At 56.3% G+C, this 15,483-nt stretch overlaps 5 protein-coding genes and 1 non-coding gene across 6 annotated transcripts; 3 read left to right on the forward strand and 3 right to left on the reverse strand.

Moving 5' to 3' along the window:
* Nucleotides 1-41: 41 nt before the first annotated feature.
* Nucleotides 42-2,815, reverse strand: F5144DRAFT_248849 (spindle assembly checkpoint component Mad1). The gene is made up of 2 exons (XM_066783428.1): nucleotides 2,488-2,815; nucleotides 42-2,434 (listed from the first exon to the last, which is right to left on the reverse strand). The coding sequence occupies exons 1-2, from the start codon at nucleotides 2,665-2,667 to the stop codon at nucleotides 185-187; spliced, it is 2,430 nt and encodes an 809-aa protein (XP_066643469.1). The 5' UTR covers nucleotides 2,668-2,815; the 3' UTR covers nucleotides 42-184.
* A 455-nt stretch (nucleotides 2,816-3,270) lies between these two features.
* F5144DRAFT_573730 (mitochondrial matrix Mmp37-domain-containing protein) lies at nucleotides 3,271-5,399 on the forward strand. The gene is made up of 2 exons (XM_066788980.1): nucleotides 3,271-3,507; nucleotides 3,574-5,399. The coding sequence occupies exons 1-2, from the start codon at nucleotides 3,469-3,471 to the stop codon at nucleotides 5,170-5,172; spliced, it is 1,638 nt and encodes a 545-aa protein (XP_066643470.1). The 5' UTR covers nucleotides 3,271-3,468; the 3' UTR covers nucleotides 5,173-5,399.
* Nucleotides 5,400-7,351: 1,952 nt separating this feature from the next.
* On the forward strand, nucleotides 7,352-7,661 carry F5144DRAFT_491391 (uncharacterized protein; the record flags this gene model as incomplete). Its single annotated transcript, XM_066785858.1, has 2 exons — nucleotides 7,352-7,482; nucleotides 7,619-7,661. The coding sequence occupies 2 exons, from the start codon at nucleotides 7,352-7,354 to the stop codon at nucleotides 7,659-7,661; spliced, it is 174 nt and encodes a 57-aa protein (XP_066643471.1).
* Nucleotides 7,662-8,316: 655 nt separating this feature from the next.
* On the reverse strand, nucleotides 8,317-11,329 carry F5144DRAFT_533770 (uncharacterized protein; the record flags this gene model as incomplete). Its single annotated transcript, XM_066787000.1, has 4 exons — nucleotides 10,837-11,329; nucleotides 10,485-10,778; nucleotides 10,324-10,433; nucleotides 8,317-10,273 (listed from the first exon to the last, which is right to left on the reverse strand). The coding sequence occupies exons 1-4, from the start codon at nucleotides 10,984-10,986 to the stop codon at nucleotides 8,317-8,319; spliced, it is 2,511 nt and encodes an 836-aa protein (XP_066643472.1). The 5' UTR covers nucleotides 10,987-11,329.
* A 1,915-nt stretch (nucleotides 11,330-13,244) lies between these two features.
* On the forward strand, nucleotides 13,245-14,862 carry F5144DRAFT_593118 (transmembrane amino acid transporter protein-domain-containing protein; the record flags this gene model as incomplete). Its single annotated transcript, XM_066790422.1, has 2 exons — nucleotides 13,245-14,624; nucleotides 14,827-14,862. The coding sequence occupies 2 exons, from the start codon at nucleotides 13,245-13,247 to the stop codon at nucleotides 14,860-14,862; spliced, it is 1,416 nt and encodes a 471-aa protein (XP_066643473.1).
* A 493-nt stretch (nucleotides 14,863-15,355) lies between these two features.
* On the reverse strand, nucleotides 15,356-15,463 carry F5144DRAFT_t110. Its single transcript has one exon. It is a non-coding gene; the product is annotated as a tRNA-Ile (tRNA).
* Between the last annotated feature and the right edge of the window lie 20 nt (nucleotides 15,464-15,483).

Here is a 15,483-nt window from a genome sequence, read left to right on the forward strand (position 1 = left end):
AAAAATAATATCCCTCTTGGTTCAAGCAGCAGCTGCGTCCGCCTCAACCGATGCGGCACCATCTTCGTCTTCGAACGTATATATAGCAGCTAAACCCTCAAAAGCGAGCAACAAAATAAAAGCAAATCACAATGGTATATTCCTCCCCCTTCCTTTAGCATTAGAAGCCCCCTCCCTAGTTAGTCTATGAACCCTCTACCCTCCCACCAGCCCTCGTCTGCTCCTCCCAAAACTCCAACGTCAACGCCGCCAAAAAACACGGCACACACCCCCGCTCTCGCACCCAAAACTTAATATTATCCCCTATCCGCTGCGCAAACGCACTACGCGGGCCCCCACCCACCTTCATCGTCCCCTTCTCGCCATCAAACACGATGCTATTCTCGTGCTCGTCGGTGCGCGAGGGGTGGTAGACGCTCTCGACGCGCATCTTGCCCCCCGGGATGAAGGTGACGGTCCAGCCCAGCGTGCTGAACACGGCCTCCTTGAACTCGGCCGACTTGGAACCCCACACCTCTTTGAGCCGCCGCGCCGACTTGTGCGCCGACGCCGTCTCCGCCCGCGCCTCGGCTACGCTGCGCTGCGCGGCGGCGAGCTGGGAGGCCGGGACGGTGGCGAAGAGGGTGGGTTGGCGCTCGATGTGGGCGAGTAGTTCGGCGTTTTCGAGTTTGAGGGCGGCGAGGGTGGCGGCTTGGGCGGTTTCGTGGTCGGAGGTGGGGTTGGAGCGGAGGGAGAGGATGCGCGTTTGGAGTTGGGTTTGGGCGGAGGCGAGCTGGGAGGCAGTGACTTCGTGCTCCTTTTGGAGGAGGCGGTGGGCGTTTTGGACGTCGGATAGCTCGGATTGTAGTTTCCGGTTTTTGCGCGCGAGTTGCCCCAGTTGTTCGTTCTCGGCCTCGTCGAATTCGCGGGGGCGTTTGCTCCCAACGACGGGCTGGGCTGGGCTCGCGGAGGCGGACTCGATGGAGGTGATGTCCGCGTGCAGAGTGGCGACCTCGGCCTTGTATTTGTCGACAAGGTCTTCGAGTTCTTGGATTCGCTTTAGCTTTTGGTGGTCCACGCTCTCCGGTTGCAGTGTCATGTCCTCCATGTCGAACGTCTTAAGTTGTGCCCGGAGATATTCGACTTCCTTGACCGCGAGAGCGCGTTGTCGGTCAAGACGCGCGCGAGCCTTATCGCTGCCGCCAGCGGAACCCCCCGTTGTCCTCAGCTTCTCGATCTGATCTAGAAGTCTGCCCTTCTCACTCTCCAATGACTTGATGATGTTGTCGCGGTCAGCAATCTCAGGCTGCAGCTCTCCCAGCTGCTCGACGAGAGAGGCAGAGTGCAAACGTTCCGACACCAGTGCCCTGGCTACAGCTTCAGGGGAGTCGAACTCGTTTTGGCCATCCGCGCCACCCGCGCTCAGCAGGTAGCCCGCCCACGACTGCCTCTCATCCTCCAGCCTCTGCCTCTGTCTCCGTTGCTCGTCAAGTTCGTTCTGAATCGACTCGGCTGCCTCTACCTTCCGCTGGAGCGAGCGTTTCTCCTCCTCGACAATCTCCACGGCCTTGTGGATTTGGCGAAGATGTTTCAGCTCCGTCACCTGCTCCCTGTTTTTCGCCTCTAGGTTGCGGATGTGTGTGACCTGGTCGGATAACTCCCTCCGGATGACAGCAATGGTCTCGGCGTCGCCGGTCTGCGCCTTTAAGCGAAGGACATCGGCTTCTAGCCTCCCAATTGTCTCGTCTCTCTCCATCAATTGTGACTGGGCCTTTTCCAAGACCTCTTCCCTTGCCCTGCTCTCTTCCTCTAACTCATGCGTCGTGCGTTCTGATGAGGCGAGCTTCGCCCTCAGGTCGATAGCTTCTCGTTCAGCCATGCGCGCAGCCTCATCCTTGGCTGCACTCAGTTCCTCCAATTGTTCTTGAAGTAGCCTGGCCTCCTCAAGCGCATCCCTTGCCTTCCCCTCAAGCTCACGTTTTTGTTGCTCCTTTTCTGCCCTCAACTCTTCCAATTCCTCCTGAACCGCCTCAACTTGCCGCTGTGCCTTGCCTTTCTCTGCCTCGGCGGCCTGTTTCGCCTTGAAGTCGTCCTCGGCCCGCCGCTTGGTATCGCGCATCTCGTTTTCCGTCTGCAACCGTGCAAGCTCCTTCTCTTGCTCGTAACTGCTAATTTTGTATTGCAATGTGCCAACTTCGGCCTTGAGTTCCTCGATACGTTTTCGCTGGGTCTCGTATTCCTCGGCATCGGCGGGTGGTTGGTTCTCCTTACTGCTTTCACGGCTGAAGTTGCTCGCGCCAGTGGCCGCGCGCCCTCGGGGAGGGGACGGCCCCGAAGGGCCACCTTGTCGAGAGCTGGGACGCGCCATGGTGCCGCGGGGCGTGGCGTTGTTGAATTCGCCGGTGAGGATGTTGTAGGACGGCTGAGCGGTCGTGCTGTTGCGAAAACTGGGTACCTGTATATTGTTAGCATCGCGTGTGTTGTGCCGGCGCGTTCCTCATCCCCTACCCTTGATTCCCTGAGCGAAGTGTTGGGCCTCGGAATGCCGCCGCTTATGGTCGCCCGGAAGTGTGGACCCCCGCTGATAGAAGGACGTCGCGCGGACCCGGGAGGATCGCCTTGTGGTGTAAAGGATCTCATCGTCGATGGCGACGGACGCGGTTTCGGTTGACTTGGCGTTCGCGGCATTGTAACGCCGACGATGCAACTGTTTGGACAGAACAAGTTTCGGCTCGCGGATCCTATTGGTTGATGGTTGCAGACCCAAACAGTCGGTTGCGGGATCAACTAACTAAAATAAGGTAATTAGGTATGTAGGTAGTTTCGCTGTCGAGCTGTCCTGGAAATCAGGAGAGCGCTTGACCAGGGATTTTTGATCACAGTGATCTCCCTCGTCAATGTCCACTCTAAGTTGAAAAAGTGCCGCCTTTCTCTTTATCGGTTGCACTGAGGTTTGACCGTTTCCGGGTTCCAAACTAGGTACCTTAGTTAAGACGGCATATTCCAGGGTCGCACACAGAAAAATACATGTCATGTCCAAGCACTTGTAGAGTAGAATAAACTTGGGGTTCAGATGATTGAGGACCAACTTGCACTTTATCTGTATTCTGCTTTGTTGGTGCTCACCATTGGTGACCTTCCATAACGATCCTGTCCCACCTTCTGCCAGCCTGGCACGCCTGGCTTAGGTTGTCAAGCACCGCCAAGACAAATATACTCTGTGGGGTTCCCGCCGAAACCCTTGGCACACCTGCTGCCATGACGCGGGCGACATGCCGTCTGTGATCCCCACTGCCTTCTCCATTGATTCCCGGGCCGTTTAGCGGCAGAGTCCGGCAAACGTTGAGCCCTTCCCAGCACCCGGTTTGTTCCTCATGGCATTCCAAGTCGGTTGGAGGTGACATTCTGCAGCGTCGCTGCCCGCTGCGCTCTGATATTGAATCCCTACAATTTTCAACTTTGTGATTCCCGACGACGGAGAAAATTGGGATGGTTCGTGGTCGTATCCCCGCCGCGGTGCGAGTAAGCCTCCCCCGAAAGCCATGCTCAATTGCGCCCAGGACGTCATAGCTCACCAACCTCCAACAGGGTCACCTCGCGCCGCGCTCCAGGCCATTGCGCCCAAGTTTCGCCATTCATATCTCGACCTCTCCCGTGTGCCAATTCGGGTGTCCTCCGGTTTCTGCTCGCAGATACGGGACAGCGAGAAACGACAATGCCGGAGTGGACGAGAAAGAAGCCCGAGAGAGCGCCCAGCACGATGCAGCGGCCGATTCGGCGGCGGACACAGCGGGGAAAGATACCAAATCGGCGCAGGCATTAGCAAGCGAGGCGACACCCTCTTCCACCGCCGGGTCATCGGTAGTCAGCGATGTGCAGGATTGGGAATATGACCCGAACGTAAAGGTTGAGTCGTTCAAGGATCTGCCACACGCCAACTTTGGGGTCAACCAGCACATTCCGTTCGACACCGAGTTCAAGGAGGTCTTGAAGGCGATACCCTGGCAGTTTCGCGCTCCAATTCGCTATGCCTTTGCCTACGGCTCAGGCGTGTTTCCCCAGTCGAAAGCGAGCGGGAAGACGCCAACCGAGGAAGAACTCCGCGCGATACATCCGAAAGCACCACTCGCTGTGCAAAGGGCCCAGGACGGCACACCGAAAATGATCGATTTTATTTTTGGTGTCTCGCATACCCAGCACTGGCACTCTCTTAACATGAAACAGCACCGGGACCACTACTCTCGGCTTGCGAGTCTCGGGTCCGGCGCCGTGTCGTACGTCCAGGACAAGATAGGGGCGGGTGTCTACTTCAACCCCTACGTTGTCGTGAACGGCATTCTAATCAAGTACGGCGTCGTGCAACTGGGCACCCTAGAAAAGGATCTGACCCAGTGGGACACGCTCTACTTGGCTGGGAGGCTGCACAAGCCGGTCAAGATCCTCCGAGACGATCCGAAGATCCGGTTAGCCAACCAAATGAATCTCCTATCGGCTTTGCGGACAGCGTTACTGCTGCTCCCGCCAGACTTCACGGAAGAACAACTGTATGGAACCATCGCCGGCATCAGCTACCTCGGCGACCCACGTATGGCATTACCTACCGAGAACCCACGCAAGGTCAAGAATATCGTAGGCAACAACATGGCCAACTTCCGGCGGCTCTACCTCCCTCTTATCGATACACTGCCCAATGTCGCCTTCAACGACGCTGGTGTCGGCACCAAGGACTGGGTCTGGGACGAGACGAAAAACCTGAAGCTTGCCCAAGATATGGACCCGGTCAAACGCGGCAACATGGTGCGGCGCCTACCTAAAGCTTTCCGCTCTCGTCTCTATTTCCAGTACCAAAAGAAGCTGGCCATTCCGGCGGAGGACTTCCGCCGGATGATGGACGAGAGCAAGGAGGAAGACTCTGTTGCGTTCAAGAGGCGCGAGGGCGGCGGTTTTGAGCGGCGGATCGCCCAGGACGATCCCGTCGAGCTGCGCAACTACATCCGCACCGTCATCAAGCAAACTATCAGCTGGCCGGCCACCGCCCAATCCCTCAAGGGACCGCTCACCAGTGGGATACAGAGGTCGTGGCGGTACATGAAAGAGAAGATAGACAAGTACCGTCAGGGGAAACAGGCGGAAAAGGAGAAAGATACGACGGAAGGAAGTGACAGCGGCGAGGGGAAGGAGAAGAACTCGTGATATACCATGTAGAACACAAGGGTGGGCGCTTCAACGGACATGACTGACTGGTTAGGCAAGCGTGTCTCTTTTTGTACATTATATGCATGGCATGGTGATGGCGCACGGGCAGAGGACTAGACAGCGGTTATTGACGCGTTTCCGCCCAGCTGTGAGGGTTCGACCAAATAGAGAACACTGACGGACAATGTTAACAACCGAGGCAACAATTCCAAATACCACCACGGTTTACGAACCCCCGCCTCCCCCATAAGACGATGCGGTAGGTATGTTATCTCCCCCTCCCCCTCCCCCCCATGCCCCCTACCTACTTTGCCTTGTCCTTTTCATATTGAGTTCGGCCCCCAACAGCCTCGAGCTTACAAATCTCCTCATCCATGTATGAATCAACCGCAGGATTCAACAAGCGTGTTTTGATACAACCCATGGACAGTCACCAATGGTCCACGGCTGTCCCAGGGTATGGTTCATGTAATTAAATGATGTGACCAAGGATGCTAAGACAACATACTATCACCACGGCAATTGGAGAATTAGTACCAGAAGGGTGCAGTAGCCGCTAAATTGTTTGTAATGGGGGGTTACAGTCCACACAACCTTGTGGCGGCGGGTAGAAGAGTGGCTAAAAGACGGGGCCGCAAAGTTATTCTGAGGGAAGCCGTTTTGGTCTACAGTGAAGCCAAGGCCATGATAATAACCTGAAAAGCGGAATCTCTACCGCAGACGCCTACATGCGTTGCCACCTCATATATGCGTATCCCTCGTAATACGGACTGAAAGCCGCCCAACTACCTACTTACACTTGACATCATATTATATACTCAGACAGACACAGCAAACAATCAAGGCCGGATTCAAGCTACCACTCCCAGCAATGAAACAGCAAGGGTTGGTTGGCTTGGGCAACCTAAGTCTGGCTGCGCTGGCGTCCTGCCGGAACACCTTTCTCAAGATGACATGTTCCCAGTTGGTGATAGACCGCATCGACCCGTAAATCCCCTAACGTCCCTACCATAAACAACTACTAACGCTCAAAAGGCTTGGTAAACCCGGGAACACTACGCTCACCACACCTTCACCAACTCGTCGGCGGAGACAGCCTCAACGCCACCATGGACCCAGCCGACGACCGCGCCGCACTCTCAACCTGCACCACCTGCACCTTCCCCACTGGACCGCCGTCATTTACTTCCGCGGCCGCAACAGCACCTACAAGCGCGTCCCCCAAACCGGCGCCCTCTTCAGCGAAGCGGCCCGCGGCGGCATCACCATCTGCTACTCCCCCCCCCCCCCCCCGCAAAGACCCAAGCAACATCATACTCTTCCGGCAAGGCTTCCGCATGCGCAATTTCATATATACGATTGTGGGAAAATTGATTTTATTGCAATTGCGTGCTACCTCTCACAGATGATATGCCTGTTTGGAATCTAGTGGAAGAACTTGATAGGAGGCAATTACAAGTAGCTCCATGTCATGATACTTGTGAAGGACGCATTGGAACTTCAAGGTAGGGTCTAGGTTGGTAGAGAAGGAGCGTGGGTACCTACCTAACCACTTGCCGGAAACAACATCGAACGAGCAGAACCATACCTGCCATGATGTGAACCTTCGAGGGCCTAAGAGGGAAGGCAGGCACCTTGATAACGAGAAGTATTTCAAGTATCTTATTCCTGCTCTCCCTCGGTTGTTGATTGCTGATCTGACCTTTGACTTTAAATTTAATATTCTAACCAACGTGGCCATCAGTTATCACAGAAACATATGTCGTTGCCAACTCCAGCCCCAACCCTCGCCCCTTCAACAGGCACTAGCAACTCCTCCATCCCCAGCCAGCCCATGAACATCCCCTCCAGCAGCAGCAACGCCAACAGCAACAACCCCTGGGCTGCCGCCCTCAACAACAACAACAACAACAACAACAACAACAACAACAACAACAACAACAACAACAACAACAACAACAACAACAACAACAACAACAACAACAACAACAACAACAACAACAACAACAACAACAACAACAACAACAACAACGCAGCGGCAATAGCAACAACAGCAGCAGCGGCCAACACCACCACCGCAGCCCTCACGGTAACCCCAGCCATCCCCAACCCAGAGGCCACCGCACTCGTGAGGACAGCCACCGCCGCCAACGCCAACACCGGCTCAGCACCGACCATGGGCCACAAGTCGCGCAAGACGGTCCTCTACATCACCTCCTTCTTCGTGCCCCCGCTGGCGGTGTACCTCCGGCGCGGCGCCCACAGGAAGCACTTCGGGCTGAGTGTTTTGTTGACGCTTCTCGGCTGGTACGTGCCATTATAATTTTTAACTCCTGTCGTGAAAGGACGGTTTCCTTCCCCTTCCTGACGGACGTTTTCTTTCCTTTTACGGGATGGTAAAAGGGGCTGGTTGGCTAACTTGGTCCACCACCGTCTTATTTAGGATCCCTGGTGTGCTGTACGCCATGTACCACGTTTCGAAGTAGAAGGTACGACGGGTTCATGGGGAGGTGGAGGTTGGGGACCAATCCGGGCACGGGGTTGATGTTGACTTGGACCTTCAGCCGCTGCTTGAAGGACACGCGGAGCGCTGTTGATGATCTGTCTGTGGTTGGGGTGGAGGAGGTGCTGTTTCTCAGCTGTTTGTACAACAACTTGGGCACGGTGGTGTGCTGGAGTTGGCGTTGCGGGTGAGAGGTTGGTTGATGGCTTTGGCTCGCCTCCTAAGATTACTCTCTCCCGGCTTTCCCTTCACACCTAAGATACTTTTACGAATACATATTGCAATTCCTACAACTTCAAGGAACTTCTGTGGGCTTGGTTTGGGGGGAGTAGTTTCTGTGTTCCGGGTTCTACTACTCAAGACGTCTAGAGATGCTGATATCCCTTAAACCATGGATACCAACCGAAGTTTGCAGGTTGCCGGCAAGTGAAGAACAGGAACTCGATCAGAAACATGACTTGATTAATTAACCCGTTGAAATCAAATCGCCACCCTAACGCCCAACCAAGCCAACCCAACCGACACGCTACGAGTCTAAACAGAAGTCTCATGTTGAAATGCCCAACCAACCCAGTAACCTCATTCCCACAACACGCCCGCTATTACCTAAGAACACACTCCTCCAAACCATGCAACTCTCAAGCAGCATCAACAACAAGCCCCTCGAGAACACTCAACGCCCTCCCGCCCTCCCCCTCAAAGGCCGCCACCATCGCCTCACACTCATACTTCAGCTTCTGCTCGGCCAGCCCGGCATTGTGGTAGATCCACTCCTCGACGGTCATGCGCTTCTCGGGGCTCGTCAGCTCGGCGCCCTTGCGCAGCAGCCTCGCGACGGAGGCGCTGTTCTCCTTGTCGTCTCCGCCGTGGTCGCTGCTGCTGCTGCTGCTGCTGCTGCCCTTGGCGAGCGGGGAGGAGAAGAGCAGGTCCAGATCGGCGGGCTGCCAGGGCTGGCTGCTCTGTAGCCCGGAGACGATGTTGCGCTTGGAAGGGGAGCTGCGCTGGGGGGTCTGGGCGATGGCGAGCGGGGCGAGGACGGGCCGCTGGGGCATTACGCTCGCGGCTGGTTGGAGGCTGAGAGGCTGGTTCTCGGCGTCGGAGGCCTGCGGGGAGCGCGTGCGCAGGTTGGTGGCTTGATTTGCTCGTACGGGTGGGGTGAGACGCCTTCTAGGGGTTGATGGTGGTTGCTGGAAGCGGCTGGCTGATGGGGGGTACGGGATGGTTTTGGAGGCCCTGGGTGGGGTGGCTGCCATGGGACCGGGAGTCAAGGCTGGGCCATGGGAGGGGGGAGGCACTGCCTTTCTGGCGATTTTCACGGGCGTGTTCTTTTGGGCAGGGGTGGGCTTTTGAGAACGAGCCGTCTCTGGCTGTGCCTGGGGCTGGACTACGGCCCCGAACGACCGACGTTGTTCTGGCTCTTCCACAGAGGCTAGAGAAGCTGTCGACTTTTTCGAAGGCCGCCCTCTCCCACGCTTCTCGGCGGTAGGGCGACTGGCGGGCTTTGTTACGACTGTCCCCGTGCTGACATCGGGATCCTCAAGCTCAGGTTCCGACTCCAACTCTTGCGTTGGTTGCTCTGTCTCTTGGGCTGGGAGAGGCGCTTCTTCCGTTGAGCCAGGCTCAGCCGAGGGCTCCTTGGCTTTCTTGGTCTGTTTGGACGCCTTGCGCGTTCCAGCTTTGCGGCCCCTCTTGGGAACTACCAGGGGCTTTGTGTCCGTGGCTTGTTCCCTTCCCATCTCTGCCTGGAGTGCTTCGAGATCGGCCTCAATCTCGGCTTCATCCGGCACCATGGGTGTTGGGTCAAACATGGCAAATGATTCCCTTCCAGCATTCTTCTGGGAACTGGAAGTGCGTACAGTGGCCGCCTTCTTGGGACGTCCCTTGGTCGGGGCAGGGAGCTGTTCGACGGCCATATCTTCCTCATTGCTATTGTAACGCTCCGGGTCGGCTTCAAGCTGGCGGTCAAGCTCGTCATCGTCAGGAATGTGGGCGCGTAGGGAAGCCGTTGAGGCTTCTGATCTCACAGACGCCTGGGAAGCCTTCCGGGTTTTTGAAGAGGCCCGGGCCTTCTTCTTGCCGGCGGGCGGTTTTGCTGGGGCAGCATCCACCATATCAGAGTCGGGAAGCGAGGGGTAATCAACAACAGCGCTTGCTCTACCACGGGCGGCGCGTTTCTTCGGAGCCGGCGCTTCGGCATCGGTCGCGGCATGGTCTTCCATGGCGTCACTCGCGCGTTTGCGCCCTTTAACAGCAGGTGGCTGTGGACGTTCTTGTGGTTCATCTTCCAAGATCTCGACGTCATCGCCCTTCTTGGCTTTGGTTTTCCGCCCTTTGCCGGCGGCAGGTTTGCGGCCCTTCGCCGTCTTTCTACCCCCTTGAGTCGCTGTGGACGCCGTGGTCATGACGCTGTCGTCGTGATCGGCCGTGACGTCTGCAAAAGAACCAATGTCTGATACGGTTGTGGCGACGGATTGCACCGAGAGTCGAGAGGCCTTAGAGGCTCTACCTGCCTTGGCCCTTCCCTTCTTCGGGGCCGGATATTGGTTGATGAGGGCGAAGAAGAGACAGCCGGGTTCGCGTCGGTAATGCTCATCACTGTAATCTGGTTAACTCTGTAACTATCTTCGCGTTGGTAAAACACCTACAATGGATTGTCGTCTGACTCCCACCCCTCCAGCGCGAGATTGCAATAGGCACATGTGGTCATGTCACTCGCTTCGCCAGATGGCGTGAACTTCCAGCCACCCTCGACAAGCTGTAGCCAAGGTTAGCCTCGAGCTCCCTGACTTAGCCGGAGCGCGCCTACCTTTTTGGTTTTGCACTTGAAGCCCCTTTTCGACTCGTACGGCCAGCGCCCTGCAAATGTCGCCTTCCGTGCCTCGATCATGGCTGGGTCGAGGGGGTGCACCTTCCCGTAGTTACCGTAGCCGGCTTCAATCGCCGCCATGATGGCCCAGCCACATGTTGGCGAATGCTTCAAATGCTCTTCCAGCGGATTGTCGCTCTCCTCCCACCCGTCGAGTGACTTTTCGCACAGAAAGCATACCACATTGTCGGGGCTTTTCGGATGTGGTTGGAAGAAGAATCCGGCTTTGGCGAGCTGGGCCAAACGCGTCAGTAAAATTGTGCTGGCAGAATATATAGTGTTGGAGACTTACTGCTAAGGGCGACAGTGTCTTGTGTGGCCAGACAAGCGCCTTCGGTGCGCGCGAGGCGGCGGTTGAGGCCTTCCCTTTGGATACGGGCTGTGCGTCCTGGAACGAGTCGAGACGGTTCTCAAAGACGAAATATTGGTCCTCGGGGTCCATCTTCACGGTGATCGTTGGAGGCGATCTCGGCAGCGCGTCGCGTCGTCGGAGAATGGGTTGGTTGGATGAAGGAGCGAGGGAAGAGTTGGGTGTTGACACGGGCGCGGCTTCAAGGAGGGGGGCTCGCGTTGTGTAACTCGTTCATCGACGTGACCGGAGCGCGTATACAAATGAATGTCGGAGGGCCTAAGCTAAAGAGTGTGCTTATTGGTCGTGGCCGGGCTGGTGATCACGGTCCTTCAACTCGAAACGATCGCGGGGAGGAAGCCGCAATTGCCAAAATACCGACAGGCATCCGTGATTGGACGAGAGTGTTGGGTTTGTTTACTTGCTGTTGTGGGCTTAGTTAGTTCGTGGGGCACAGTGGGCCTGCCAGAGCGCCACATCTACATGAGTTAAATGCCACATCCCCAAAGCCACAATCTATTGTGGTTTCTTCCGGGTTAGGGTTACTCGCCTTTGCCCTGCCAAGCCTGTCAGGGTCCAGCACAAGCCCTGAGCCGAACCTGAAAACGACGTCACGAGTGATTTGAGGCTGATGAACCATGAACCTCCAAAGGAAGCAACTTTCCGCGAGACCACCTCCCGTTTTCGTCACCGACGTTCAGCAAGCGGAGTTTCTTGCAGACCCGCTCACTCGGCAAACGCCGGCCTCGTTCAAAACTCGGCAAGTTTGTTGAGGAATTGAGGGTCCGTTACAATGTCCCTTGTCGCGTCAAAACTATCCATGATTGGCACAGCGCCATCTGCTTGACATAACAACGTTACGAGATCATCATCATGGCATTGAGTTTGAGTTTTTTTTCAGATGTACCTCTACCCTCATTTCTATCTTATCAATCACAACCTCTAGGCTTCGGAAGGTGCACAGTACTGCCAGTAACCGAGCCACGCGTTTTTAACCTTTGCCTTTGGTCCGGTTTCCGAGGCAAGTCTCAAAGATCCGTACCTGGCCGCGTGGCCAAGCATTTTCTTTTCGAACATCCACCTCTTGTCCCCATAACTGTGGGGACTGTAGTGGCGGATTGGAGTCTGGACAGCGTTCATGGTCCGCATTGGAGCATGCGAGGCATGGTAGACCTGACCTGCGCCGACTTGGGACCTGTCGGTTTCGCTAATTCCAGTTGTCTCTCCTTCTGATGCTTCTATGTTTGGGTTAAAGACCGCTAATTCTCGGCGGGTTTTGTCACGTCCCAAAACCGGAGACCGAATATCAGCACATCAGGTATACAGCTATACGCAGTACACAGGTACATAGTACACCACACGACGTTCCCTCAATGCAACGTACAACTACCGGGGGTCAAGCTTTTTAGCGTTGCCGTCTCCGCCACTCGGCCGGCAGGGGATGTGGCTTCGGCGAAAGGAAGGTTCCAGGTTACCATCGCCCCTCCCGCGGTTGGACATCACCGACCTTTCATTCCACATTACCCGCCTGAATCATGAGCGGAGATTATCGATCGGAACCTGGAGTACCCTGATACGGATACCGACGAGTGACGAAGCCAGTTTCATCCGATGACAGGTTCCTGTGAGTAATCGCCGCACTACCCGCCGCCATCCTTGCCTCACCCACAAATACACGAATCGAGTGCAAGGAACCCGGGGGCGGGTGGGCTTCTAGAAGGCGCGGACGGGCCGCAGGTGATGTAGGACCCTGGAACCTTCCGTAACGATCGAGGCGTGGCCGCCCCGTGAACGACTTTGGCGGGCAAGGCGGGATCTAGGAACCTGGGGATCTGGGGGAACAGTACCACCATAATGCTCCGACTGGTGGGATGAACTACGGGGTGTCCGGCGATGGCTTGGACAGGCGGGCCAAAGTCCGGAGCCCTGTCGAAGGGGCGATAGGAACACGCTTGTGCCGGGGTTTCTGGACGCGATATCAACCGAAGTCGGGTTTCGAGGCAGGGATTTGTCGGCAAGTGTCGACGCAACACTCTGGCCTTGGTCGATGGGTTTGCAGATCCGCTTAAACGGTGTGGTCTCGCTGTGCTCCTCGTCTCACTGCCACCTCTTCTGCTCCTTTTTGTTCACAGGGCCCAGGCAACTGACCTTTTGAGGACGCGGGAACACCCCTTCCCTCCCAGCCACTCGTCTACTTCATAAAGGCCGGGCCCGGAAGGACCTCTGGTATCGGTGCAGCAACGTTTGCTGAACTGCAGCCGCCGTGCCTCGCCTGCCCTGGTTTCAACACCGCCAGCCCACAGACGAAGGTGACAAGAGACTGTCTCCCAACACCATAACGGTCATTAACCATGGCGGCCATCAACCCCGCCCCGGGCACCATGCCCTCAGACAAGAAGAAGGCGGACCCCTTCGACACCCCGGGCCCGGACATCTTGCAGTCACAATCCGAGGATGAAGTGGGCGAAGTGCGGCCCACTGTCGAGATGAACGACTACGAGAAGCAGAAGGTGGCCGAAGGCGAGGCGCATTTCCACCGGCTCGGCTGGAAGCGTCTCACCATCGTGCTGATCGTGACGGCGGTTGCCCTGGGGAGTCTCAGTCTTCCGGGCGCGTTCGCGACCCTCGGCATGGTGGCTGGCGTCATTCTCACCGTCGGAATTGGCCTCGTTGCCTTGTACGCCAGCTTCGTTATCGGCCAGATGAAACTCAAATACCCGCACATCTCGCACTACACCGACGCTGGCCGCATGATGTTTGGCAACATTGGCTACGAGATCGTCAGCTTCATGTTCATCATGCAGCTCGTCTTCACCATCGGCTCGCACGTCTTGACCGGCGCCATCATGTTTGGGAATCTCTCGGACAACGGCGCCTGCACCATCGTCTTCACCGTCGTCTCGGCGATTCTCCTGTTCCTCGTCGCCATCCCGCCCAGCTTTTCCGAGATGGCCATCCTCGGCTACATTGACTTCGCGTCCATCATCGCCGCCATCTTCATCACCATCGTTGCCACTGGTGTTCGTGCCAGCGAGCTACCTGGCGGCCTCGCGTCCGTGGAGTGGTCTGCATGGCCGAAGGAGAATTTGTCGCTGGCCGAAACCTTCATCGCCATCACTAACATCGTGTTTGCCTACAGCTTCGCCCTGTGCCAGTTCAGCTTCATGGACGAAATGCACACGCCCCAGGACTTCGACAAGGCGATCCTGTCGCTCGGCATCTTTGAGATCTTCCTCTACACCATCACAGGCGCCCTGGTCTACGTCTTTGTCGGTCCGGACGTCAAGTCGCCCGCCATCTTGTCGGCTGGCCCCGTGGTGTCCAAGGTGGCGTTCGGCATCGCCATCCCCGTCATCTTCATCTCGGGAAGCATCAACACAACTGTGGTGGCGCGGTACATCCACGGGCGCGCCTTCAAGAACTCCATCATCCGCTACGTCAACACCCCCATGGGTTGGGCTACGTGGATTGGCCTGGACGCCGCCATCACGCTGCTGTCGTGGGTCATTGCCGGCGCCGTGCCCTTCTTCTCCGACCTGCTGGCCATCTGCTCGTCGCTATTCATCTCGGGCTTCACCTTCTACTTCCCGGCCATCATGTGGTACATGTTCATCAGGGAAGGGAAATGGTTCGAGCGCAAGAACTGGCTTCCCGCGGCCGCCAACGCCTTGTCGTTTATCGTTGGCATCACCGTGCTTGGTGTAGGGACTTACTCTGCTATCTGGGATATTGTAAGCACGGTTGCCGTCCTGATTATTCTGCGAACAACTGCTAACCCACGTCTAGATGCATCGGTACGAAGTCGGGTCGGTTTCGGACCCGTACAGTTGTGCGCCCATCTCTTAGGTCGGCGTTCAACTCAGGTGGCTTTTTGTGTTCGCTTGGGGTTTAGGGGTTTTGTTGGAGCACTATGATACGCGCTGCGCGCCCGAGGTGCTTGCAGGCACTGGCGACCCGGCCGCTGCGTAGTCTTTTACGATAGAGAGAGAGAGAGCTTGATGATTCATGTGTTGGAGAGCATTGCCAGGAGTACTTGGTTTACGGTGTTTGGATTCAGGAGTCCGTATCATAGCGAGCTCGCATTTTGGGAAGTTAGTATTTTGTATCTGCGTTACAAAACAGAGTTGAGAACCACCACAACGATTTTGGTGTCTTTGGAGCAACTCCTCGTAAACAATGGGATCCAGTCAACACACAACAGACAGAGGGCCGCTTTGCAATCCTCAAAACAGGGACAGGAACTGGGCACAGCAAGGGCTCAGCCCTCCCCCCCCTTCCAAACCCTGTCCAGGGGCGGAGAAAAACATACCCACCACAATGCTCCAACAACCCCCACCACGGGGACCTCATGATACTTCCTCCACCCGGCCGGGCATCCACCCCTCGAACACTCCACCCACCAGCCCAGCCCAGAAAAAAAAAGCTCACCAAAAAAGCTAATTTCACTCCTCCCCAACTCATCTGCCCAGTAACAGGATTGAACTGTTGACCTTCGCATGACATGATATAGCAGGGTTTTGGAACCCCCACAATATTAGTACGACGCTCTAACCAGCTGAGCTAACCGGGCCGGTTATTTGTTGGTAGTTG

The sequence above is a fragment of the Chaetomium tenue genome, assembly GCF_020726465.1.
Source record: "Chaetomium tenue strain MPI-SDFR-AT-0079 chromosome Unknown F5144scaffold_4, whole genome shotgun sequence".
Lineage (NCBI taxonomy): Eukaryota > Fungi > Ascomycota > Sordariomycetes > Sordariales > Chaetomiaceae > Chaetomium > Chaetomium tenue.